The sequence below is a fragment of the Talpa occidentalis genome, unplaced genomic scaffold (genome assembly GCF_014898055.3).
Source record: "Talpa occidentalis isolate TD23 unplaced genomic scaffold, MPIMG_talOcc4v2.1 talOcc4.10, whole genome shotgun sequence".
NCBI lineage: Eukaryota > Metazoa > Chordata > Mammalia > Eulipotyphla > Talpidae > Talpa > Talpa occidentalis.
In genome coordinates this window covers 37694072-37720683 of record NW_023600993.1, presented here as the reverse complement: position 1 = coordinate 37720683, position 26612 = coordinate 37694072, and the positions used below count along the sequence as shown (strand labels likewise).

General features: G+C 46.3%; 1 protein-coding gene across 25 annotated transcripts in view; it reads right to left on the bottom strand.

The window, feature by feature from the left end:
- Positions 1-26612, bottom strand: part of CACNA1D (calcium voltage-gated channel subunit alpha1 D) — a 477528-nt gene that overhangs the window by 66715 nt on the left and 384201 nt on the right. For 15 of the 25 annotated variants that reach the window (XM_054694641.1, XM_054694644.1, XM_054694649.1 and 12 more), the window contains 17 exons: positions 24185-24272; positions 23863-23922; positions 22858-22884; positions 19070-19230; positions 17911-18136; positions 17571-17778; positions 14702-14822; positions 12696-12810; positions 12191-12260; positions 11317-11383; positions 10508-10655; positions 8501-8630; positions 5326-5385; positions 3425-3531; positions 1811-1898; positions 1055-1162; positions 900-952 (listed from right to left, as the gene is read on the bottom strand). In XM_054694641.1, coding sequence (XP_054550616.1) covers positions 900-952; positions 1055-1162; positions 1811-1898; positions 3425-3531; positions 5326-5385; positions 8501-8630; positions 10508-10655; positions 11317-11383; positions 12191-12260; positions 12696-12810; positions 14702-14822; positions 17571-17778; positions 17911-18136; positions 19070-19230; positions 22858-22884; positions 23863-23922; positions 24185-24272 — 1837 coding nt within the window. The remainder of the gene's footprint in view (positions 1-899; positions 953-1054; positions 1163-1810; positions 1899-3424; positions 3532-5325; positions 5386-8500; positions 8631-10507; positions 10656-11316; positions 11384-12190; positions 12261-12695; positions 12811-14701; positions 14823-17570; positions 17779-17910; positions 18137-19069; positions 19231-22857; positions 22885-23862; positions 23923-24184; positions 24273-26612) is intronic. The other 10 variants (XM_054694652.1, XM_054694673.1, XM_054694650.1 and 7 more) reach the window with 1 other exon arrangement.

Genomic DNA, 26612 nt, shown 5'->3' with positions numbered 1-26612 from the left:
CTCAGGATTTTATTTCTGGAAAGAGTCTAATGTCTTTATTTCACAGATGAGGACTCAGAGGCTTGAGAGGGAAAGGGAGGGTCTCCACCTGCTATTGCACTGCTCAGCTGCAGCCTAGTGAATGGTGCCTCTGGAGGGGCACAGGCACAGTGGTTCTGCAGTGGGTGCTCTCTTACTGCACTTCCTGAGAAAAAGAAACCCCAAGCTAACATAAGCAGCTTGAGCAGCCAGACCTCAGCGACAGCTCGAAGGGATGGGGACATGGCCTTCGACATGGCCACAGGACTGTAGGCAATCGCTCCATGTTGGAGTAAGAGGACTTGTGTTTTTCACTTTACCCTGCCTATGCCTGCTCTTGAAATGGAAATATGACCAAAATGTGGGTGACAAGGACAAGGGGAGAGCAGCAGCCTGGAAAACCTGTCTGAACATGGTGGGCAACTCCTGAACAGTCAGTAGAGCTTTAAGTTCTGGTCTGGAGGAAATCATGGTGGGGCTGTAGGGGGTAGTTTTTTTGGGGTGTCATTTAATAATTGTTACTTTATGTTCTCTGTTTTTTTTCTTCCAGCATACAGATTCCATAGCAAACACAAAAAGTCATCCATGCTTTCTTTGGGGGGTGGTAAAAAGCTTTGGACATAGCTAGAGGTGGTACTTGCACAGCTATGTGATTGTACTAAGTGCCACTGAATCGTACGATTTAAAATGGCTAATTTTTTGTAACATGTATTTCACCTCAATTAAAACAAAATAAAAACAAAAAATCCCTTCAGTCATGAGATGAGCACATGGGCCTCTTTCACTCCATGACAAAATTTCTGAAGTGGTAGCGTGAGCAAATCCTTGATTTTTCCCATGTGTTCTTCCCAATTCCCCACTCTTATGTTCAGGATGCTCACCTGCATTCCTCAGGGTTACTTTTGGCTTCATCTGTGCAGCGATAGAACTTTCCCTGGGTGCAGAATGGACAGACAGTCAAGTGCAGGCTCCCTACCCCACTCCCCACCACCCCCATCCGACTGCTTGGGCTCTATGCGCAAAGGCACATCCGTACCTTGAACAGCTGGACCCCAATGCAGGCGAACATGAACTGGAGGAGGGTGGTGACGATCATAATGTTGCCGATTGTCCGGATGGCCACAAAGACACACTGGACAACGTGCTAAGACACAGGGGATAAGGACAGGGGATATTGCTTGATGTTGTTTTAGCCATAGAGGGAGCTAATATCAGTCAAGATTTTCCATGATGATGCATATTTTCATATGATTTTGCAACCTGGTAATGCTTGTTTTTTAGGTAGTTATTTGCAGGGAGTTGCCCCAGTGCACTGTGGCCAGATGGAGGAGCACCCTGTATATGGGTCCCTCATTGGGCTCCTCTCAAGCAGTGAGCTTGGTTAGACAAAAGGCTAGGGGGTGTAGTGTGGCCTGAGACACAGGCCCTGCCCCATAAAAGGACTTAGGAAAATGCAAACGTTCTGGCCTTTTGTGAAGCCTTCATGCGAATAAACAAAGTCTAAAACAAACCCAAAGAAACACTGTTGATAATGCAAAAGGTAATAAATGAACAGTATTCACATACAGAAAATATCTTAAATGCACCAATTTTTAAAAAAAATAATGATTTCAATAATGCTCATCATCACTTGGCAGAGGCAGCCTAACTGGGCAGAAATTTCCTTTCCAGATGTATATCACACTTTAAAATTCATCAGGCCTCAGCCCCCAGTTCTGGCCCAGAAAAGTCAGTAATTACAGCTAACTTCAATTGAAGCAAGTCCAGCTTGCCGGTGGGGCAGAATCCAAACCTTAAGTCCTTTGGCTCTGTTGATTGCCCTAAGCGGCCTCAGGACCCTTAGGACCCTCAGAATCTTCACAACAGAGATGGCACTGGATCTAAAGAAAAGAGCAGAAGGCAAGAAAGTGAGCAGAGTGGCCTACACTTGGACAAAATACTTTAAGATTACACTTGGCCGTCACATTCATTCTATTATATAACAGGGTGGGACCTCGAGCAAAATCTGTCTCCACAATTCACATAGGATAGTGGGTCTCCTCCTTCCAGGCCACACCACACAGCACCTCCTACTCCCAGCCCAGGGGTTTCCACAGAGGCCCTGGCAGTTGCACAGCTCACCTCCGCAAAGACACCATTTAGGAATCTGCTTTGTTCTTTTCAGTTGACGTAAACACTAGGTAGTGCCTGCCTTGCAGGCTTTAGTTTGTTTGGTTTTGGTTTTCTCTGTTAAGTGTGAAGACCTATGGCAGGGCTTTCGTGCTGGGCTTCTCTAGTCATCAAGAAGCCCATTTTGGGGGAGAGATGGGCAACAGCCAGCTAGCTGGGCAGTACGACAACAGTGGTCATGCAGCTAAGGGAGCAAATCCTGGGGTGCCTGGGGAATCCATCAAACAGGCTGATGCCCAGGTGAGTCCCAAGGGAGGAATGGAGATTAGCCACATGACAAGGGAGGGGCCCCAGCTAAGCAGCTCCTAGGAAAGCCCTAAAGGAGAGAATGCAGCCCCCTTAGCAGTGTAGGTGGCTGGGAGTGTTACCATATGCTCAGGAAGCAGTGGGCCAGGGCCACCGCTTGGAGAAAACAGGCAGATTTGGGAGTTTACGGGAGTTGCAAAGATACTAGTGAGAATGTTGTTTCAAGCTATGACAATATGGCTTCCTCTTCCAAGGCAGGGGTGGCAAGTGAGGAGGATGAACACAGAAAGCCATTTCACGTAGGGGTCCCTGGTGTTCTGAGGGGGCTAGAACCTGTCCATTTACTTGCATGTGTACATGCTCTCATATGGGGGGTGCTAATGGTCAGTACCTGAGCAGAGGTGCTTGCAAATCAGCAGGAAAGCAAGGACATTCCTGGACATTCCCACTGGAGCCTCAGACCTGCCCAGGGCATAGCAGGCAGACTACTCCCTGTCAGAAATCCCTAAAGGTCATGGAAACACACCACAGCTCTGACTTGCAGTCTCAGTTCCTCCCAACTGAAAATTTTAGAGGCCAAAAGAAGGGGTCAGCTGATAGATTCTGGAAACCAAGGGGAGTCTTTACTAGCCAATCTGAATAGGCCCCGATGGCCACCTGGTCCCAGCCCCTCTATAGAGATGGGGAACTAAGATCATGGGAGAGGAGCCAGCAGGCCCTGGATCCAGCCCCTGGAGGAACTCCTAGTAAACCCTCCACACCAAGACTTTGTTCACCCTCTGCTGAAAGCAAATGTCACAAGTGATTAGCCCAAACAAGTAGTGGGCATGAGAAGAAAAAGGGAAACACAAGAAGGCACGATTTGTCCAATGCAAATCAAGCTTTCCCAGATAACGAAACGTGAGCATCAAAACAATGCTTAACTTTTATGAGATGTGCTAAAATTTCTCACATAAACCACAGGCACACAGACACATGCCAGGATACTTACTGGATCCCAAAAGACACAAGAGACACCCCAACAACCAGCATGTCCAGCAAATTGAAGTAGTTCCTGCAGAAAGCCCCTTTGTGGAGGAAGGCTCCGAACGTCGTCATCTATAAACAGAATCATGAGTGATTTACTGTTTTTCTTTTTTCTCTCCCAAGAAAACAAAACCTGGGCTCTTTACAAAACCTTGAGTAGAGTATGACTTAATTAACAAGTGCACATTAGGAAGTCAGAAATGCAAACCAGCAGGGTTGAGCAACCCAGGAATTTTTCCAGAAATGGAAAAAGGCCAGCTGATGTCTAGATCGTTTTAAAAGAAGACTAATTTGGACGTTATTACAGTGATGACAAATTTCAAATATGAATACATCCCTGGCATGTCCTAAGGAGGCTTAGTGTCCGCATGAGGATGTAGTCACTGCCTAGACCCCTGGGCTTCCCTGCCAGCTGTGGCCCCTGTGACACGTTGGGAGGCGCGTTGCTCCAACCCAGGCCTCCCTGTGTGAGCCAGAGAAGGCGCCACCTCCAGCGCTCACTCACTGTTTACACCACAACTTACAACCTCTTTGAGATTGGTCGCTAACTGTCCTATAGGTCCTGAGCAACACGTCCATTTCAAATAGCTCCTCCCGGTCTGGGGACTCCAGCAGGTGCCAGGTATGGCTACAAAGCTAGCCCAGCTCCCACCTGTGTAGTCTCACTGCTCTCTGGTCTATGCCATGTGTGCCCAGAGCCCATCATGGGTGCTCCAGTGAGGTGCCAACTGGTGATGGAAAGAGTTGGTTGGTTTTGAGCTGTGTTTTCATTAACAAAAAAGAAAAAAGAAACCACCAATGTCCCTTCTCCTAGCAATGTTAGCTGAGGTTTCATTTTATAGAAGATTTTGTAAAGAGCACAAGTTCCACTTAGTCTAATATAAAATGCATTTTTTTCTCCTGAGTGCACACATAAAAAACCCAAGGTTTAAAGAAAACTGTTGTTAAAAGTCCTCGTTTCCCAGCTTGTCTACCCATTGGGAGACAACTAACAGTTCTCGTGGGCCACACTGTCCTGGTGTCCTGAGGACCCGGCCACCTAGCAACACTGGCAGGGCTCTCGGCTCCCTGCTGCTGGTCTCCAGACCACTGCATATGAGTGACTGAGCTCACCCCAAGGGGGCCTTGACAGGCACTACACAAAGCACACGCAGTAACGGCAGCTGTTAGCTCATGCATGGGCAGTGCATTTAGAGTTTCCCGTCCAAAGGGTGCTCATTTCTGGCTGTATAAATGCAAGCCCATCCATTAAAACAGATATAAAATATCTTAACACAAACAGACCCAAATTATCTTGCAAATCCCATTGCAAGAAAATAGTGTGCTACTATTTCAGGCCACTGAAAACATAATTCAGTCAGAGATACATTCCTCTCCCAGGATAGTCTTTTCTCTGACTTTGAAGTCAAAGAGATGGAGGAAAAGTTCACACTCAGTGATGCATCTGTTATCAGCTGACAAATTTCAAAGGGTATTAAAAAAGGAGCAAAATACATTTTCCAATCACTGTTATGAAGCTAAAGTAGCTTCAACATGCATCCAAAGATTAAAAAGAAACAGCAAAAGGTTGACTGGTTTATAGGAAAAACTCTTGGTTTAAAAAAACAAAATGTGTAGCTTGATCACAGAAGGCAAAAAACCAAAAATAGTCAAAAGCACGTCACGCATCTCTGCTGTGTGCCACACAGGAGCAGGCCCCTTCACACACAGCCCTGTCGCCTGTTACCTTCAAAATGATTTCAAATGCAAAAGTACCAGTGAAGACATAATCTGCGTAACCTAGCATCTGGAAGGTAAACAAAGAGTTGCAACTATTACTGCTACGTCTGCTTTAGAGTATATGAGGATCAATGCAAAAGCCATTACCTTTAACAGGATTTCAACAGTAAAGATGGCTGTGAAAGCATAGTCAAAGTAACCCAGTATCTGCAAGGCACAACATGTGGAAATGAGAAAAAGGCATCTGGACAAACCCCAATAGCCACATATGCCACATGCACTCAGGGGCCCTCCTCCCAGGATGAGTCTGCCACTCTGGAGCAAATGCAGAGACACTCTGAAGCCCTCCAGGGTCCAGCCACAGCTCGCCTTATGACCACCGAAGAGTACCTAGGGACACTTACCTCCTTGACCCTCTCACGTTGACTCTTACAAGTCTTATGTCTTAGATGGGTTCATTTCTACAAATGTATTAGTAACCTTTCTCTTCAGAGCTCTATAGCCACAAATCACTTGTGGCATCAGATCAATTCACTTTACACACATTTTAGATTTTCAATTGCATTGTTTGCTGAATGAAATATACTGTCCTTCAGTTTGGTGGATAAATGTAAATAAAGATGGAAGTGGTGTCGAATGGGACCAGACACTTCCACAGGTTACCTCTATCCACAGCAGGGAGTCCATACCTTCCCTATGTGCCAGGCTAGCTACGTCCACAAGGAAGACTCTTTCTCCTGTTTTTCACCTTGCTGAGCCCACTCAGAGAACAGATGGCCCTGGCCTTTCAAATGTCAGCTCAGGCTACTTTGTCAGCACTGCTGAAATACTATCTGCTGTCCAACCGAGGCCTACAACCCTTCTGGGTCCCTGCTTCTGCTGAGAGCCCAGGGCACAAGAGAGGGGGCAGGTGGGCCAGCACCAAGAAGTCTGACAAGTCAACTAAGTGGTCTCACAGGACCCCCCCACCCCCCAGAAAGCCCCAAACTGTCCACAAGAGGCATCTTAGCTGCATGCTGTCCTGACAACTGCAGCCTGTGGTAAAAGAACTAAAGAGATCAGAGCCAGAAGGGGACACCCCAGCCATCCCTTTTCATTTAATAGTGAGGAAGCTGGGAACAGCGTCAGTGGGGCTCAGGCTACAGAGCCAGTCTCGGGTGTTGTTGACCAAGTTGCTCGGCCTGTCAGATGCGAGTCAAGGGCCTCGGACTTTGCTATTTCAAGCAAGGGCTCCAGCCCCGGTTAGGGGCGGGTGGTCCTTTGCTGCTCTGTGACAGTAAGGTGAGACATCTGCTTCTAAGGCCAGTTCTCCTCAGCTGAACGTCTTTCTTCATAAGGTACTCATTTCCCCAGCTGCTTTGTGGATTAATCAGTTTTGCTAGAAACTTTCTGTGCATTTATTGGTGTTTCGGGCCAAGCAATGCAATGAACTTTCAGCACATGACCAGGCCCTGCTGCTTCCTCCCTAAGTCCCCCAAGCTCACAGCAGGATTGTCAGTGTTGAAAGCACCCACGATGCCGAGAAGATATTGCTTCCTGTTCATCACGGATAGCGTGGTTCCAGGGTCAAAGCTCTCAAGCTGAAGTTCTTTCCTCACTCAGCCTCCATCCTTTCATTCACTGATCATTCAGAGTTTAAACAAAGCCGTGTGGCATCTAAAACAGTCACACTCACAGGTGGAAAGTAGAATGGAGGTCATCAGGGTGGAAGAGGGGAGACCTGCTGAGTAGGGATAAGGTTTCCTTCATATGAGATGCCCCCATTCTAGAGACCTGCCATATAACACAGTGCCTACCGGTAAGACAGTGCTTTATACACACAGACATCTGTTAACACGGTAACTCTCGTGATCAGTGTTCTTTCCACACATTGTGGTATATTAAAAGCAACACACATATGCACATCTATTTAAAAAGAACAACATTCTTGGGGGAAAGCAGCAGGGAAATAAACTCAAGGAGACATGATTACAATTAAAAAATAAGAACATGAGGCCCCAATGTAAATTTACTGTTTGTCAATCTGGGTTCTAGACTAACTCCTGACCTAGCCTTGTCACATCATGATATTGTTCCCCCGCCCCCCGTCCCCAGCTCTTCCCTTGGCATCTCATTTCCATGATGGAACTTAGCGGCATGGAGAGAGGTCTTTGCTCTGTTTGGATGTTAAGATACACACCCTGGGGAACCTCCAGCATAAGGCCTACTCTATGCGTGCAGATTGGGACAGGCTCAGAGCCTTCATCTTTACCTCACACCAAAATGTGCCTTCAGGTAAAGTTCTTTTTATCTCCTATCGGGGTGCACCTTTTATCAACTGGATAGATTAGATTTACCAAACTTCAAACGAAGAGCACAGGAAATGGAAAGACATAGCCTGAGACTTGGTTGTCACAACCCAAATCCCCAGGGTATTGACCTAGTGATTTGTCTTGATCCTCAATTTTCTAAAAATCTGATGTACAGAAATAAGCAGCCCTTCTCCCTGTCAAGCAGGGGCACTAGGTGGCCCAGCATACTTTTCGGCCTCCCTCTCCTATGGGGACTTCCTGGCCCTTACCTGAAGCTGCACTTCAACATCGGCAGCCCCAGTCTGCACGCACAGATCAGGCTGTCGACTGGCTACCGGCTCTGAAGTTGTCTAACCTTCATCTGCACTGTTCTCAGCGCTGAGTTAGCCGAACTGGTGAAATGGGGCTGCTGAGTCAAGAACTCGAGCCGATGTGGTGGAAGGGAGCTATCCCTATGTCATGACTCTGAAGGGCAGAAAGCTTCCCCCTGCCCCACCAAAATACCATTCCCTCTCGCTGAACCACTCTGCACCCCATGCCTTCACTTCCTGACCGTTTCGCCTCAGAAACAGAATCAACTTGCTTGGTAAATTGAAAGTTCACAGTAGAGGTGATTCTGACAGCCCTGACAAAGAGCTCCTGGGCAGGTGATATACCTGGTTTCCCTTGCACTTCTTCTCCCTGCCAGACGCTTCCACCAGGGAGAAATCCCAAATTAGGTGTGGAAGAGAATGTGGCTGAGGAAGGGGAAAGAAGGGACCACAATTTTGGCAGCAAGGAAGGAAGAAGAGAAGCAGGGATCCTGAACATATGAAAAGTAACTGAAGTTTTTAGACACACAATTAAATAAGGGTTTGTCGTGATTAAATAAAACCTCTCTGGCACTTGCAAACCTGAAACGTAAAATGCTGCAAGGGAATCAGAGGCCTGTACTAGAGCTCCACGAGCCAGCCTGGCTGATGGCTTCTGCCTGGGAGGCCAGTGCAGACCCCAGGGTGAGCCCACCCGCCTCTCCCAGCTCAGGGGCTCACAGTGTTCCGGAAGGAATGGCTGCGGATGGGGTCCTCAGCGGCGAGGGCGGCGCTGCTCAGCATGATGAAGACGAGGATGAGGTTAGTGAAGATGTGGTGGTTGATGAGTTTGTGGCATCCCACGCGGATCCTGGGGGGAAAGTCACTGCATGGACACTGCCCTAGGCAAGGACAGGCAGACAGGCCAGCACCTTCAGCCTGCCGGGCCCCTCTGCAGTAACAGGTCAGGCAGAGGACACCTGTCTGCTGTGCCACGTATGCTCCCACCCAGCAAACCTGAGCCACCTGACCACTAGCCCTTGGAATCCCCACACAACAGACCTTAAGAGCTTAAGGTCTTAAGTGATCACCTTAAGAACTTTCTTAAGGTGACATAGCTAGAAGGAACCAGGAGATTTCCAATCTGAGTCTTTCTGATAGTGACATTCTCCGCTATAAAGTGAAGCCCCACTGCTCAGCTTCTATGCCTTGGACACCAGAGATCACAGCAATAGCTCACAAAGCATGACAGCAAGCCCTCTCTCTACTACAGCTCTGTTATATTAAAACTGACCTCAGGAAGTCAGGCTTGGCAAAATCTCCTGTATTGTGGGGACTTTGTTATAAGTGCTAATTTTTCAGAGTTGACCCACATTAAGCACCCCCAAGAAGGTGAAGTGGAAGTCACCCCATCATGTAGGACTGTACAGGTTTCACTGCTCTGGGTGGTGGGGTTTTCAGGGAGTCCTGTGGTACCAGGAAGCAGGGCTGCATAGCAGAGGCCCAGCACCCCTGGCCTGGCTCTGACCATAGTTCTGAGGCCACCAGCGCCTCTCCCTGGGGAGAGGCTGCACCGCCCCTGCCCAACCCAATGTCCTGTGGGTTACTCAGGGCCTGACTGCTTACCCTCAGCATTTGACCTTAACATTTAAAGATTTACTTTTGGCCAACAGAATCCATGTAGGTTTTCCTTTGGAAAGATTTTTTTACCTTCCCAACTGGAGTTAACTTTATAAAATCACCCCTTGTTTCAAATCCTCCTTTCTGGGGGTGATTAACACCAGATGCGCCCTCAGAGGGCCGGCAGATGAGTCTGGGGAAGACTTTCCAAAGCAGTGAGTCAGGAAAGCTCACAGCCATGGGGTAAAATCAGTCCTCTCCTTGGACAGATGGACACACGGTGAGCATTAGGTGCTATAACTTTGGTTGAGTAACTTTTTTAAAAAAGATGACCAAACCCTCAGCAGTGACGAGCTTTGTAAAAGCTGTCGTCAGGTCTCTCCAGCCCTCGAGGACCTTCAGCCAGCCTTGCTTCCCACCTGTATCTCCCTGAGGTAATTTTTACAATTCTCTGAGAGCCGAGGTCTACATCTGCAATTCTAGAAGTCCTTCCAGGGCCCATGCATCCCTCTGACATTTCAGTCAATCCCACAAGATTTGAAACCTAGAAACCAACTAGTAAATAAACATCTTTTTCTTACAGTATTTGTGAGTATTAGCATGTTCCTGGTGAAGCCCTGACTATTTTAACATGAGAAATGGTATTTTAAGCAGAGTATCAATTCGTCAGAGTTGAACTAAACAGCTACGATCTATAAATTGTCACTGAGCAGGATTACTCTATCACCTTAAAAATAGGAAGAACTTGGTCACAAAATTTCAGCCCAAAAAGCATCTTAAAAGGCGGCCCACTCACTAAGACAGGGTCTATGGGATAAAAAAAACACTTCCCAGGGGACAACCCGTAGCACACCAGAGCCGTGGGCGCCAGGTGAGCACAGGGACTTTGCCACCCTTGGCCCCAGTGCAGGGCTGGGGAGAGGGGAATCTGGAACAGCGTTCCCCCCACCCCTGTGCCCTTCCTGCAGGAAGGGAGAGACTAGGAAGAGATGAACAGAGGCAGCAGCAAGGCCAGGAAGGAGAGGGGTTCGAGGGGACTGATGGGCAGAAGGGGGCTGAGAGCTACCTTCCCTCATTAGGCCCCCAGACACCCTCAAGCAACCCCTCCAACTAGAAAGGGGTATTTACGGATTGGTCTTGCTGAGAATGAAGAAAGCACTCCCTTCAGGGATGGGGGCGATCTTCTCCTTCATGTTCAACTCAGAGATTCTTCGAGGACGGGGACCAGCGGGGACCTCGGGTTCATCCTCCTCCTCCTCCTCTTCCTCTTCACCTACTTTAAATGAAACACTTTTTTTATAGACATGAAGTAACATTTGGGTTTGAATTACTTCTCTCAATTTCACATGAAAATTTGGCTTAAACTTGACCATTTATCTGCTTACATTAATTAAAACCCTTCAGGACATGGACTGTGTCTGTGAGCATGGACAGTGGTGGGAGGACGTTCCCAGCAGTTGAAGATCTGAGCACAGGCCACAGTGGCAGCGGTGGCATCTCACAGCCATCCTCCTAGCATCTGCCTGCCGCCCCATGACCTGGCTCAGCTTCAGCTGAGAAAGTGTGTGTGGGATTCAAGTCACATATGATCAGGCCCCCAGGCTCCCCACCCCACAGTCCTGCCTACATTCGGCAATAAAGGCACCAGTTAAATGTCAGTGTGTCAGGGCGTAGTAGTAATTGGTCACCACCTGGAGCAGTCTCCCTGCAAAGGCTGGGGTTGCTGGGAACTACTCACACTCTCTCCCCTCACCACCTGGAATTTGGGTTATTGAATTCTGCCTGGGACGGAGAGAAAAGCAGATCTCGCTGGCCCATAGGGATTGGACACATGGCCTCAGTGGCCTCAGCAGCCCAGTGTGCACTTGCTGGACTGGCCCGTCACAGACTCCAAGGGATGGCCACGCCATGTCACCTGTGAGCTGAAAGCGCCATACCTGGCACATCACAAGGCGGGTAGGGGTCCTTGTCCTCATCCTCTTCTCGGTAGTCATCGATCGTAACCTAGGGTGAGAGAGATCTTGGGAGGAGGGGAGGCTGACCTACATACACTTCACAAGGTCAAAGTGAAGAACCAACCCTGCCATTCATTAAGTGGCAGAGAAGTCCTCTTCAAAGCACGTGCTAGACGTGAGTGAGTGTTCAGGGATGTGTCGGGACCAGTGGATGTCCTCATTGGTGATTCTTCTTAAGAGAGAAGGGCGAAGGCAGATGCAAACACTGGCATGAGGCCTGCCCAGCCATGGTTAGGGGCGCCACCCACACCTTTGCCATCCTGTCCTGGCTCCATCACAGACGTGTGCACAACTACACTGCAGGTGTCTGCCTCCCGACTAAATGCTGAGCTCCACTCAAGCAGCCACCTTATTGGTCTTCTTCATTCCTGATCCATGAGAAGTGATGCATAGCAACCACCAATGCAATGAACAAATGAGCGAAAAATCGAGACTACCATAAGCAGAATGCAGTCTGATAGTAAAGCCCTGATCCTGGATCCCCTCTGGGGGCAGACATCTTTAACAATCCTTAATTTCTAATGCCCACTGGGCATTAATTTCTAATGCCCTCTCCCAAGTCAGATGTGATCCCACAATTCCAATAAGGAAAAAAATACGTGGTGAGATCAGTCAAATATTTATCATACCTAAAGCACATATAACCCTGCAGAGAAGCCAGCACTGACAAGGCAGATGGACTCTCACGCGAAATACCACAAAGGACACCTTCACGGTGCAAATGGCACATTTATGGAGACATCAACAGAATCATTTTGAAACAGAAAGGGAAAAAGTAGTATTTGAGAACAAATACCTTGTTATCACTGTTGGCTATCTGATTAACTTCTGGTTTGTTATTCTTTTTATTTTCCAGGCTTTCTTTTCTACGAAGAAGAGAAAACAAGAAACCAAATAACCATGTTGCTATGTATAAAAGTGTTCATCAGGATTATCAATCAGCAATGGCCTAACAAAGGACAGAATTTAACTGGAAATAACACTAGCAGCAAGAACATAGCACAACCACCCTCAGTGCTCCCTGTTAGTATAGGGACTTGGATCCTTTACATAGATCACCTTATCAGCATTCTCATCTGAGAACTAATCAATATTGAATGCATCATTTATTTCATGACACCAAAATTAACCACAGCAATTCTTTAAGCAAGGAGATATGACTCTCGGCTGGGAGGCAATGAGAGCCAAGGGACCCCATCCTGTTTGGTCCAAGACCACTACAATCACCACAAAGCACAACACAGGACCTTCACTGTGGCTGGCTCCCCTCAGCAAAACACCTCAGGAGAAAATGGGGTTACCTGGCAATCTTTTTCCTTTCCTTTTCTTCAGCTTCCTCTTTCTGAGCAGTATTCAAACTTTCAGCATCAGCCAAATTGTCTACAGCGATGGCCAAGAAGACATTCAGTAGAATATCTGATTTGAACATTTTAAGGGTACAACACATACTGAAATACAATTACATCTGTTCAACAGTGAGAAGATGACACCCTTGTGTTCTGGGATGGTGCTGGTGACTGGCATTACTGCTATATTCACTTGGTAAATTCTGCTTAAAAAATGAAACAAACTAACCATCATATAAAATAGTCTAGAAAGAAATAAAATCAAGATTCACTAATACCCGCTGAATCGCCAACATTTACTTTGGTGTGTATATGTGTACATTCATGCCTGTGTTCTAAATACCTATAGCTATGGCATACACTGCACTGAACAATCTGTAACTTAAACATGCTGGGTTTTTTTAATGCCTTTTTCTTTATGCATTTTGTTTTGCTTCTTTTAAAATTTACACACCCACTAACATATATATCCAGGGACATGCTTTCCAAAACAGACCCCTTTAAGGGGCTACATATTATTCAAATGGTGAATCCACTAGATGAGACAATCTGAGCCTCCCTCATGTGAAAGGCCTTCGGAGTCCATTCCATTCATGTCCATTTCACGTGGACTGACTGCCTGCGATGTGTCTGGCTTGTTGCCAGATGGCACAGGCTATTCTTTTGAATAGTCCCACTGAGCCTAAATCGTTGACTCCCATGGCTGCATTGTATTGCAAATCGTAGAAAGCTAGGTGATTGGTTACCAAGTTTTGACACTTATTACATGCTGCATGTGTGGTATCCTTGAATGATTAAAAAAAAAATGTGAACAAGGTTCCCAACTCAGAAGACGCCTGTTTTGTATTGACTAATGCTTAAATACATTTTTGAGAGGTACAAAGACAGGGACTGGGGGAGGGGGGTGCAGTCATTCAAGACAGCTCCCTTCGGGCTGATGCACAACCATCTGTATGTAAGACTGCTGGAGTCGGGACCCCAGACAGGAGTGGTGTACCGCTGTCCCACATGCCTGGTGCAATCTGAAATCTCAGGGTGGCTGAACATGTAAACAAACATAATCTAACAAGGGGCTGATGATGAGATAGCTTCCAGGGGAGATCATGCTTGACTAATCAAGTCTTCAAGAGGACAAAACGTGAGTGAATTATACTAAGGTTCTCAAAATGACTTTGATATGCTCAAGTATTTTTTAAACAGAGCTACAAAGGGCCTGGAGAAGGAACATGTACTGAGCTGAGAGGCAGCGTGACAAGGGGAACACTCTGCTGATGGGCAAGGGATAACCGTGGTTCAGATAGGGGTTATTGTGGGACCAACTGTATTCAGCATTCCTATCAATATCTCCATGAGGAAATAACACATCTCTAGTCTTACAAGGACACCAAACTCTTTTAGGTTGTGAAAACCAAATCCAGACTAATAAACTACAGGAAAATCTTAACAAGTTTCTAATAGATGCTTTCGAATAGCAGATACCCAGGATCATTATCCAGAACCTTGTAAACTACAACGTACTTTGGAACTCATTCAAAAAGATCTATCAAGCACTTCTGATATGCCGGGTGCTGTTCTGGGAGCTTAGGTCAATTCATGAAAGATGGGTCCCCACCAGTTAAGAAAAGTCTTAAGAAGACACAGATGTACCTCAGCCTCCCAAGGATGCTGGCACAGGAAACACTTGGCTTTGCCCAAAGCTGTCCCTCTCACCTGACACCCACTGGGTGACACTGGGGTAGCTCACACCTGGCTCGTGCTCCCTCCCTCCCAGCTTACTCTCATTCCTCAAAGCCCACCTGGAACTCTGCTTCCACTCTGCTGTCCCAGCAATGGCAAGAGAGAGCAGACAGGACAAGGTAAAGGTATTCGCTTCTCCGCCACTGCTACCATCACCGCGGGGAATTCAGAGGAGAAATCAAACCAGACAGTGACAACAAAGCTGTAGTCAGCTTAAAGGATACAGTTACCACAAATGAAGAGAATGATGAAGTATATGCAGACAATCATTCCTGAAGACGACGGTCCCCCATAAGCCATAATGCCATCGTACATCACAGCATTCCAGTCTTCACCTGTCAGGATCTAAGACGACAAAATTGGGATCAGCCAGCAGGTGAACTCACAATTCCAGCCATTCTCCCAGGGATCCCGGGCGGCTGCCTAGATGTGGTTTCAATGCCTCTGACAGTCCACTTTGCACTGAACAAATCCATCTGTTACCCATCAAGTTTTCAAAACATTATTTTCAGTTCACAAATACAAGAGTTATTTCTTCCGGTGAAAATAAAGTGACATCCTATAAGATTTACATGCTGTCTGACTACACCTCAGCCCAGGTTTAGCATATTCCCCAGGGAGCACACTATTGCTCTCTCCTTCCAGGATGCTGATCTGTGAATTTAAACACATTTACATGCCCAGAGAAAACAGGATGCTGGTGTTGTGTCTGATTAGACATAAAGGGCATCATGCTATAGGAATTCTCAGGAACTTGCTTTTCTACCATTTAAAAAATATACTCAGGAGACCCTCTAGTCCATAGGTTGCCCTCATTCTTTTTGATCATTGCCTAGTATTCCATATAATCAACTGTGGAGATGAAAAATGTACCTTTTTAGAAGCAGGGAATTCCAAATACTCATGTAATTTAATTTTTTTTTAAAGATTTATTTTATTTATACAAGAACCAGGGTACAGGCCAGATGCACCGGAGGGTAAGAGGATTCACCAGAGACAGAGCAGAGAATAGAAAAGGCAGACTGACGAAATACACTGCTGAGGGGAGCAGCGGGAGAGATAGGAGAGGTCTGCTCGCCATGTGGGTTGCTCCAAGGCCAGCGGGGATTGAACCGGCACTGCAGAGGCTTCACAGCACTGCGCTCAACCATCTGCGCCACCAGGGAGGCCCTCATGTCATTTTAAAACTGCTTAATGAGTAGATACTAACAACCCACCTGAAATTTCAAATTTATATTTCCCTACTGATGATAACTGATAATTTAATCCATCATGAACACACATGACAAATTTAAAATGTGCTATCTTCCAGAGAGAAAGAGATCTCCCTTATTTTCTATCTGGACCAGATAGTTTAAAAATTAAAACTGTCACAGATAGCCAACAGAAAAATAAATGATTTGAAAAGATAAAGCAATTCACAAAAAGGAACTATAGATAGCTTTTAGTCATATGAAAGGCACTCAACTTTACTCCTGATAAAAGAAATACAAATTAAAACTTCTATATGATACCATTTTCACCCAGCAGCCAAGCAACCAAATAAAAAGTTCAAAGACCCATTATGGTGAAAGGAAAAAAGAAAGTCGTCTCCACCCTCATCACTAGAGGGTAAATGAGCACTACCTTAAGGAGGGCACTTGGACCAAGAGTATCAAAGTTGAAAATGGATATACACCTGTCAAACCAGCAATTCCACTTCTGGGAATTTATCCTACAGATCTGCTCTCACCCGTGTGGGTCTTGGTAATGTGCAAGTTCATCCACTGAGCCAAGACAGGACACAAAATATTCCTCAGTGGGGGCTGGTTACATAAATGATGACATATCCAACCACAGAATTTATGTCCCACACAAAAGGAAGAAGCCACATTTTGGACTAATAAGTAAGGATCTTAAGGACACTTTAAGTGATAAAAAAAAGCAAGGTGCAAAACAGAACGTTGAGTGAGCCACCATCTGTGTCTATTCACCCGTAGGTTGGAAAGGAGGTTAACTGATTTACACCTGAGCAAATATCTCATCTATCTCTAGGAAATACATAAGAAACTTGAATGCAAGTTTTCTTCTAGAAAGGGAAATGGGTGGGGCAAGGTGGTTGTGTTTTTTTTGTAACATATGAATTATGTGCCATACAACATACTAGAAAGAACCATCACCACCACACAGGCTTCTCTGAAAGAAATCAGAAAAAGAATGACTAATCAGTGGCCAAAAATTAACTATAATTCAAAATATTAAAACCATGGCCCCTAGTAGTGACAGTAATTCCATTCCTCTCAACATGACCAAGTGGGAAAGATTCTTAGAGATCATTCCCCCTGGTCTCTCCATCTTTCAGAAAAGGACAGTGACTTCCCAAGGTCACATCACTGAACAGGCAGCATCACCGTCCCCTACCTTTCTGCATCTCTGGTGGGCTCTGCTGCTCATTGACATCAAATGTGGAAAGCATCAAGGACAGATCTGCTTTGTCCAAGGAAGGGCTTTTGCCTCTAGACATACCAAGAGGTGTAGAGAACACCTGCACTTATGCTTAGGTGGGGTGGAGGTGGTGTGCTGAGTGCACGGCCACCTGTCACCCCCTTCTCAGCCCAGTGCCTGCAATAGCCCCAAAGGCACAGACATCTGAGTCTGTGTCCTCATTGTATCACATGAGACAGGACAGAAATGGGGCAGAAGGCTGTCACAACCCTTATCATCCTAATTCCTCTGACTCCACACCAAAGCATTAGGGCTTTTGAATTCACTTACTTGCACAAATCCATTATAGCCAGGATTACAAAACTTGCCTGCAATCAAAAATTACCAAAGGACGAAGTGATGCTTTCAGAGTCTATCTCACAGAAACCTCATGAAATCACAGTTCTATGTTTTATAATATACAGTGGTTTACAAAAGCTGTGATTCTCATCACATAGACAGCTGGAGTGAGATGCAAAACAGATGCCTTAAATGGCCCAGAACTTATCAGAGTGTCATCAGGACTGACGTTATTAATAAAAAATGGAATCGTTTCATCTTACTGACTGCTGTGAACAGACAAGGCAGCTCAAAATGGGCTTCTCAGGGAAAGAAGGCCGGAGGGCTCACCTGAAATACTGTTAGGAGTGCTTGGGGGAAATTGTCAAAGGTGCTCCGTTTGGTTTGTGTTTCATCAAAATTAAACTTGCCGCCAAATAGCTGCATCCCGAGCAAGGAAAAGATGATGATGAAGAGAAAAAGCAGAAGCAACAGAGAAGCGATGGACTTCATGGAATTTAACAAGGATGCCACCAAGTTGCTCAGGGAAGTCCAGTGCCTGCAAATCAAGATGAGGGTGTGAGGCCAGTACCCTGGTGAGGGCCAGAGCAGAACATCACCTGACCAGGGTCATGCCTGACCAGCACCTGACATCCAGATGCCACCTGCAGCGAGACACAGTGGTCCTTACCTGGTCACTTTGAAAATTCTTAAGAGGCGCACACACCGGAACACAGAGATCCCCAGAGGAGACATGATTTCCAGTTCCACCAAAATGGTTTCGGTAATTCCACCACATACCACGAAGCAATCAAACCGATTAAAGAGAGAAACGAAATATGCCTGAAGACCCAAGCTGTACATTTTCACCAGCATCTCGCAGGTGAACAAAGCCAAGAGGACTTTGTTAGCAATATCTGGAAAGACAAAGTGACACAGTCCTCAAGATCTCGGGCAAGGGCTGGCTCAGACCCCCTATTCCCATCACACCCGCTTCCGTTAGTGCCCCTCAAGCCCAGGCTCTGCTCCAAGCACCCCCGGCTCTCTCTTTGCTATTGTCCCCATTACAGAAATGTGGCACTAATTTGCATGGTCCGTTTATCTGCCAGGCTCTAGTCCTACCTCTGATCCTACTTAGATGTATGCCTCTGGAGAAATTCCTTGATTTCTCTGGGCCTTGGTTTCACTGGGTTGGGGCAGTTAATGCCATATGGCCTCTGAAGCTTTTCAGACCCAAAAGTCTGTGATTCTGCATTTATACCATCATATTATATTTTCTTGTTTTAGTCACACATGAAAAGACTATCTGGTCAGTGTGCTTACAGCACCAGGACATAAGAGGCAGTCACCTATCAATGTTATTTCTAACAGTAGAAAAAGCCACCCAACAGGCTGGAGATTTGGGCAGAAATAGACTGGACTTGATATAAATCAGGACTTTTCAGTGGTTCAAAACTGTCAGCTTGGAATGAGCTGTCTGTGGGGAGAACCATGGCACCACACTGCTGGAAACAAGCAACCACTTGCCAAGACTCCTAAAGGGAAAATAATGCTTCCAGAATGGGCCAGGAGAAGGGATATGAGGTTCTGTCCACCCCCCAGATCCTAAGTCACCAAGGGGTTAGGACAATGAGTTGCTCTGAGTTAATCAGCTCCAACGTGCTTCATTCACCATCTGACATGGACTGCACCCCCACTCCAAGTGCACCCTGTGTTTGGATGATTCCAGAGTTAGCATTCAGGAGAAATGTTCTTATACATTATTACACATTGACCAGATTAGACTAAACTGCAAATGGATAGCCCTCAGAACCCCTCATTCAGAACAAAGAGAAAGGCTCTGCTTGTACCTTGAATCTGTGTCAACCAGTCAGGCTGGTTGTAGTGCTCAGAGGAGATGGTTAAGGTGTTGAGAAACACCAGGACAATAACTAGCCAGTAAAACGTGACAGACTTCACGGCAGCCCTACATCGTCTGCGATTGAAGCGGTTCCAGCGACGCCAGCGTCGGCTGAAAGAGAAGCAGATGTTACTCACTGGGCATCACACGTCAGAGGACCCAGTACATGCTACTGAGAAGTAATATGACTTCCCCTCTGGAGGTCTGGGTTGGGGTGTGGGTGCAGGAGGAAAAGAACAAGAGGCCAAAAAATTAACAGACATCACAATATAAATTATTTTGGTCTTAAAATACTTCTAAAGAATTGTCTTGACTAGGACATGCTATCAGTTTCCTTCCTGTGGTTTTAGATAAGTCCAGAATCTGTCACGTGCCATCGTCAAACTGGTTAGGAAATCTAGATATTCATAGGTTTGTGTGCAGATGCAAAACCGCTCTTGCACGCATATGCGGTTTGCATTCCCACCATATGGCACAGGATCTGTTCGTGCTGTCGATGCAGAGAGCCACTTAGCTTAACATACACATCTCTCTCGGCACCTCAATCATCGCAAGCAGTTTATTTGGCAGCAAAATGCTCCCAAACCAGTTTTCCTTTTAGGGAAACCTTCAGTCCTTTCCTGATTCTCAGAGGTTCCTCTGGAGCCTGGCAGAGTTGTCGAAGCTGAGTAGGACATGAGTCTTCATACTGAGTCATCAGGTGCCCTTTCTAACTAGTGATGCTCAAAATATACCTTTAGGAGAAAAGCCAATATTGAATCGTGTTTTCATACAAATAAAATGAGCTGAGCCCACAGGCAGTAGCATGTCCCCTACCTACTTTCAGTTCCTGTTTGTAATTAGGGAAAGTATTCTCTCCCTTAGCCTGCCTCCCTATGGAAAATGCTCCATGTCACAGGATGCTCTGCGCAGTGGATCCTGGGGAAGGGCAGCTGAGGGCTGCTGTCAGTCCACTGCAGGCTGTGCTCACTGAGAGGAAGGAGGCACTTCCTCCAGGGGCCTGAGTCAAAGGAATCTCCAGGCTGCATCTGAGCTTTAGCTCTGGCTGACTCAGCTGCGTTGCTATACTAAAAAATAACAAAACAAAAACGAGGGACCAGGCAAAGAGATCTGTGCCAAATCTTCAGCAAGACCCGGAACAAGCAAGGTGCACTGTTACTGCTCTTGCTGTGTGGTTTCCAAAGCTGAGAGCAGCTGGAAACATGATGATCAGCTCAGAAAAAGTCCACAGAGGACACTGATGACTCTCTCCTTCAAAGCTCAGTTTTCCCTGTGATACAGAGTTCAATGCACCTATGCAAGAAGCTGTGAGCAAGATCCAGTACTGTTGGGTCTATTTATGCTGCAGGAACAGGTCACAAATATCTTCCAAACCTAGAAGACCTCTTGTTGTGTCCCCTACACTCCTGACCTTGCCCCTGCTGGGTGCTGAAAACCCAAGTGGCCAGGCCCTCATGAAACCAGCACCCTGTACCAGGCACTGGGGATATGAAGATGAAGGCATAGTCCCACTGGCCTGTCCCTGAAAAGCATGCAAGTATTCCCAGACTATTTGGTATGGGAGCCAAGAGAACTAAGCCACAAACGCACTTTGGAAGATTCAGGAAAGGCATCTCAAAAAAACAAACAAACAAACAAAAAAACCCCAACAGACAGTTGTGTTGGATCCTGGATCCTGGAGGCTAAGTAAGAGTTGGCCAGGGGGCAGAGGGAAGCACTGTCCACCTCTCTATCGCAGGTGAGCATGCGGCCAAGGGACTGAGGTGCAGAAATAGCTTATGGTATGTTTGAAAACTGAGAGCTGCCCACCGGAGCTATTAAGTGGGGAGCAGGATAGGGGTATCAAAAGATAAAGCCAGGTAATTATATCTCAACGAAAGAGTATTTTTTGAAATAAAAGATGAGACCAGAGGATATGCTGGGGCCAAATTACAAAGGACTTTTTATGCCTTCTAGTAACAGGGAGTTCTGAAAGGGCTTTGAATTCTTTTCTTAAAAGTCAGGTTTACTGAAAGGTAAATTTACAGTGAAATTTACTTTTAAGTATACAGTTTGTGAACATCACCAGATGGTCAAGGTCCAGAATATTCCCACCACTCAAAGGGCCACTCACTCGTCCATTGCCTTCGGCAGTTCATCCACTCTCTCAGCCCAGCTCCTGACAATGACTGATTGGTTTTCTGTCCCTATTGTTTTGCTTTACCCCAGAATATCCTATGAATAATCACATAATATATAGCTTTTTGAGACTGGCTTAGTTTACTTTGCAAAACGACCGGAGGATTACTGTGGTGCTGCACCAATCAGTCGTTTATTCTTCTTGTTGAGATTAGTCTACCATTTGGATAAACTACAACTCGTCTACCCATTCACCATCTGAGTTAGTTTTTGGAAATTTGAATAAAACTGCCATCGACATTTGTGTGAAAATCTTTTGTGTAGGTATATCGCTTCATTTCTTTTATATAAATACCTCGGAAGCGCAATTGTTGGGTCATATGGTAAGTATGTGTTTAACTTTATAAGAGAACTGAATCACTTCGAAAATGTCTGGCATTTGAATAGCAGCAATGTGTGAACACACTCACTGATCTGCAGCCTGGCCAGAACTTGACATTATCAGATTTTTAAATTTGATCCATTCTAAAAGGTATGTAGTGGGATCCTATTGTGATTTTAAGTTGCATTTTCCTAATGACCAATGGTCATTTCATGTGCTCATTTGATATCCACATCTCCTCCATGGTGACATGCCTGTTAAAATCTACACATCACATTTTGACTTATTTACTTATTATTATCATTATTCTTTACACATTATTCTTTAAGAGCAATGGATGCTATTTCCTTATCAAATGAATTTTGCAAATTTTCTTCCAATCTGTGGCCCATCATTTTATTATATTTTCTTTCCAAGAGCAGTTTTCATTTTGATGACATCTAATTTAACAGGTCAATTTTCTGCTATGATTAGTGCTTTGTGTGTTATAGCCAAGAAATCTTTGCCTAATCCAGGTTACAAAGATTTTCTCCTAGAATTTTTATAGTTTTCGGTTTATATATTTAGTTCTATGTTTATTCCATTCTAATTTCTATTGAATTATAATTGGCATGTAACATATTAGTTTCAGATATACAGTGCAATGATTTGATATTTATATGTATTGTGAAAGTTAATTTTTTATATAGTGATAAAATCCTTTTTTTTTTTTGGTGTCTGAAGATAAGGAGGAAAGCAATTGATGACTGATAGTAAGTGATAAAATATTTTTAGTTGAAAATAGCATTTATATGAAAAAGCATACAAATCATAGTATATGGTCCCATGGATTTTTACCAACTGAACAAGCTTAAATGTAAGCTGAACAAAGCAAATAACGACATTACTACCACCTTCGAAGACCTCTTGAACCTCCTTCCTTGGAAAGCTTTTAAGCAGAAAAATGATAAGGAGTATCTCAGAGAAATGGTGCTGGAGAGAAGACTCAATGACAAAAAAATTATTCAGTGTTGCATTTTGTTGGTTGGTTTTGGGGTGAGATTTCAGCAGGTACTACATGGCTCTCCCAAGGCAGACAGGTGCTCACTGTTAACTGGACAGCTCTATCCTGCACAGTCCGATCCTGCACAGCCCACATAGAAAACATCAAGTCCAGAGCAACCCCAAGTAAAACTCAGACATTAGAACATAAAACACCAACATGGAGACTAAAGAAATAACAGAAAGTACATACTGACCTGAGTTTGGATTTTGAGATGGCTTGACTGAAAGAAAAACACAAAGAACACAGTTCCTGTTAGGAAGGTTTGAGCAGACCCACCCCGACACTCAGCTGAGATACCCTAAAAGCCATGCGCTCAAGCCTGGACTCAGCCTCCCTGGTCTCACCCTGGACCAGCTGGGGTAGGAGCAGAGCAGGGGGCAAGGTGCTGCCAGTGTCAGGCGGGCCAGGCTGAGCACTTTTTAAGGTCAGGCAAGAGAAGGCTCTTAGCCAGATACCCTGAGCAGCCCTGGTACAGACAGTGATGCCAGGCTTTCTTCTCCCAAACCCCACAACAAAAGCAAACGGGGCCTCTGCTGCCCAAGACTCAGCTGCTCGTCTTGACAGCAGCATGTGTTGCCATGAGCAAGAGGAGCACCGAGCTGGGAGTCCCAGCTCTACTGTTCGCTGACGGGGCAGGCACCAGCGAGCAGCACCCCTTTGGGGCCTTAGTGCTCCTGTCTGTGAGCTCGTTCCCTGCCTCCTTCACGTGCTGCAGGGAGGGCGGAACAAGAGACGCAGGCAAGTCCATTTCATAAACTGAGTGTTCTGCCCAGAACACATCATTTTTATGAACCTCTGTCATGGAGATCAAGTTCTCTTCAGAACGACACCTATATTTTACAGAGATAAGACCTCAGGATATTAGCAGGAAGCAAACAAAACTGCATTGGGCTCCCCCAAAGCAGGTGGCACTCTGTTGGTCCCCCTTGCTGCAGCCCGAATCATCTAGAAAAAAGCCAACAGGTGTTAATGTGATGGAGGCCTGCATTGTTAGGAGTGGTAAGGTGCAAGGAGCCAAAGAAAAAGTGCCATGAGTAGAGGCGGGCAGGGTGTGGTCTGCGCAATGGTGAGGTTGGGAGAACCCGTGAGTGAAGGGAAAGTTAATTCACAGCCCACTACAGTCAGCAACTCTGCCATACAAGCGCTTCTTCACAGCACTGATGCCAACACCAAACTTGGAGAAGAATCGGCTCTTTACCCCCACCGCCGACACCCAGAGGGCCCAGCCTTGGAGGTGCCTCTTCTTTTCCACCAGCACCTAGTGAATACAGTTGAATTGCTGGGTTACCCGGCTCCCCCTACAGGAGGCCCCCCTCAGCAGGATAAAATCTTACAGGAAGCAGCATGTGAAATGCCCAGGGCTGGGGATAAGACCAGGAGCAAGGGGTCCAGGGTGCACCCGCCACCCCTCTTACACCTAAGGCTATGCCCCAGGACAACACTGAAATCTGGGGTAGCTTCCTTGCTTTTGATTCTCTGAGACAGGAGGAGCCAAGAGGGCAAATGACCTCCATACTCACCAGAGATTTCCACAGCAGCCTTGGTTCTCGCCTTCACCACTTACGTTCTCGGTGTTCACAGACTCAGTCTCACTGGTGGGCATGCTGGCTGTGGGGAGAAGCAAACCCGTTAAGACAGTGCTCTGGAAGGGCTGCATGCTGGGGAACAGGTGGGATGCAGGTCTCTGCCTGGCAGAACCTCTGGGAACTGGGAGGAAGGGCCCCTCGGGGTTGGAGGAGCAGAAGGACATGCTGAGAAGTTAGGCACTGCAGGGAAGCCTTTGAGCTGCTCCCCCATCAGGATGAAATTCTGTCCATCTGTCCACCCAGACTTTTCCTAAGAAAAGACACCTAGGGACAACACTGACTCTTGTTGCTGGGTCTGGCACCAGCTTATCTCTGAATTTTCAGGTTTGCACTGACAGACCACCAACAGGTATAACCTAGAAAAATCTGTGAACAGACCTAATACTGATAAATATTATTTTAAACATACCATGAGAGAAGAGGTATTATGGATGGAGAAGAGCATGAAGTCACCAAGCACAAAATCTCTTTTCAAGTTCAAGAACTATGCTTCTATTGATATTTAGCTTATTGATCTGGCATCTATGTTCTGCTGAACTTGTGAAGACAATTTGCAGAGTGCACTTACCAAAGAACTGGCAGTAGCACACCAGGGAAGAACAATCTTACAGGAAGGAGGTGGTTTTCTCCCTGCAGTGAGCAGGGGGCAAAGCTGACCACAGGCTCCTGTGACACTAGGGTCTCTGAATGGGTCTCGCTGCTCTACAGCAGGACACAGAGCAGGGGCAGGGGAGACAATGTGGAAATGCACACACCCGGGACCCACTCAGTGTCTGGAGGCCCGGGACCCACTCAGAGCCACCATCAGGCATGTGGGAGTTGTCCCTTAGCCATTTGGTAAGGGTCCCAGCTTTCTCCAGGTATTAGTGACCTGTCTAAATCTGATGGCACTAACACCACAATCTTGAGGGCCACTTCCATCTCTAAGAGTTTAATAATTAATCTTACTGTAACATTTAGTCATGATTTCCTAAAGAGCAAACTTCTGCACAGGCCGAAACTCTGAGGCTGTCCTCTCTAGGACTATGTCCTATGCTGGTGTCAATACTGGGCTGCATTTCATGCCGAAAGCTTCCTGTTTCAAATGATCTGTTCAAAACAATAAACCACACACTGCCTATGGGAAGGGGCAGGGGGACACATCATTTTGTATTTCTGTCAACTACTGTACATGAAATATACTAAATGCTCCCTAGGCTAAAGGTGGGGGGATGAAGTATCGGGGGCAGGGGGAGAGAAGAAATAAAGCCAAACTCCCCAAACAGCTACTAAGTGAGGCTGACCATGCAGCGTGGGGTCAGGGCAGTCCTGATGGAGTGGAGGTGTCCTCCTGCTCTCCAAGCTGTTGCCATCCTCCAGGTGGGTGGGGTGGTGGCTGAGAGCAGGTGCTCAGACTGCTGGATCTAAGTTTAAGCCCACATTTGTGACCAGACTTCAAGACTCCATTTTTTCATATATAAAATGGGGCATCCCTACTTTCAGAGTTATTGGCAGAGCTAAAGCAGATCAGACAGAGTGGGCCAGTACAGAGTGGATCCCCAGTGTTAAGCAACAAGTGAGGCTCAGAAATAGCAACCATCATCTCCTGGAGGTGTCTGGAAGCAAAGCAACACTCCCTGCAGGGTCCCAGGCCAGTGTCACTTCACCCCGGCCACTTCTGTGGCTGCACAGAAGTGAACCATCCTCCCTACTTCCGAAACAGCCTCCACTTGTGGTTTGTATCTTTTCTATCTTAAACTGAGTCATGTCTGTCTCACTTGGCCTGCTGTAGAGATGACAACTTTCTGCTATCATTATCTGACACCTACAGAACCACAGGCCTGTAATAAACAATCTACTCCAGAACAACATCACCAGGGCTGAGAAGGAGGGGAGGGAGGGGTGACTGTGCTAGAATTTGGTGACCTCATGTGGTCCTGAAAGAGCCTTTCTGTTCACTCCCTGCCATGGGACAGCATTTCCTTTTCCTAGAGGATGAAAACATCAGACCCAGTGGGTACAACCAAAAAGCCTGCTCATGCATTTAAACATTTCACCCTTCACTTGCACTAGGCATTCATTTTTTTAATGTCAATAAATTGATATGAGTTACACTTCACTTAGCCCCAATCGGCTTTGTGAAGTATGTTTTCAAAAAGCAGGGGAGGACAGTGGCGCAGTGGTTGAGCGCCGCGCTGTGAAGCTGTCTGCAGCACCGGTTCGATTCCCCGCCGGCCAGGGAGAACCCCACATGGCACAGCAGACCTCTCCTGCCTCTCCCGCTGCTCCCCTCAGCAGTGTCTTCGCTCTGTCTGCCTGTTGTGTTCCCCACTCTGGCTCTGGTGAATTCTCTCACCCTCCTGCGCTTCTGACCTGTACCCCA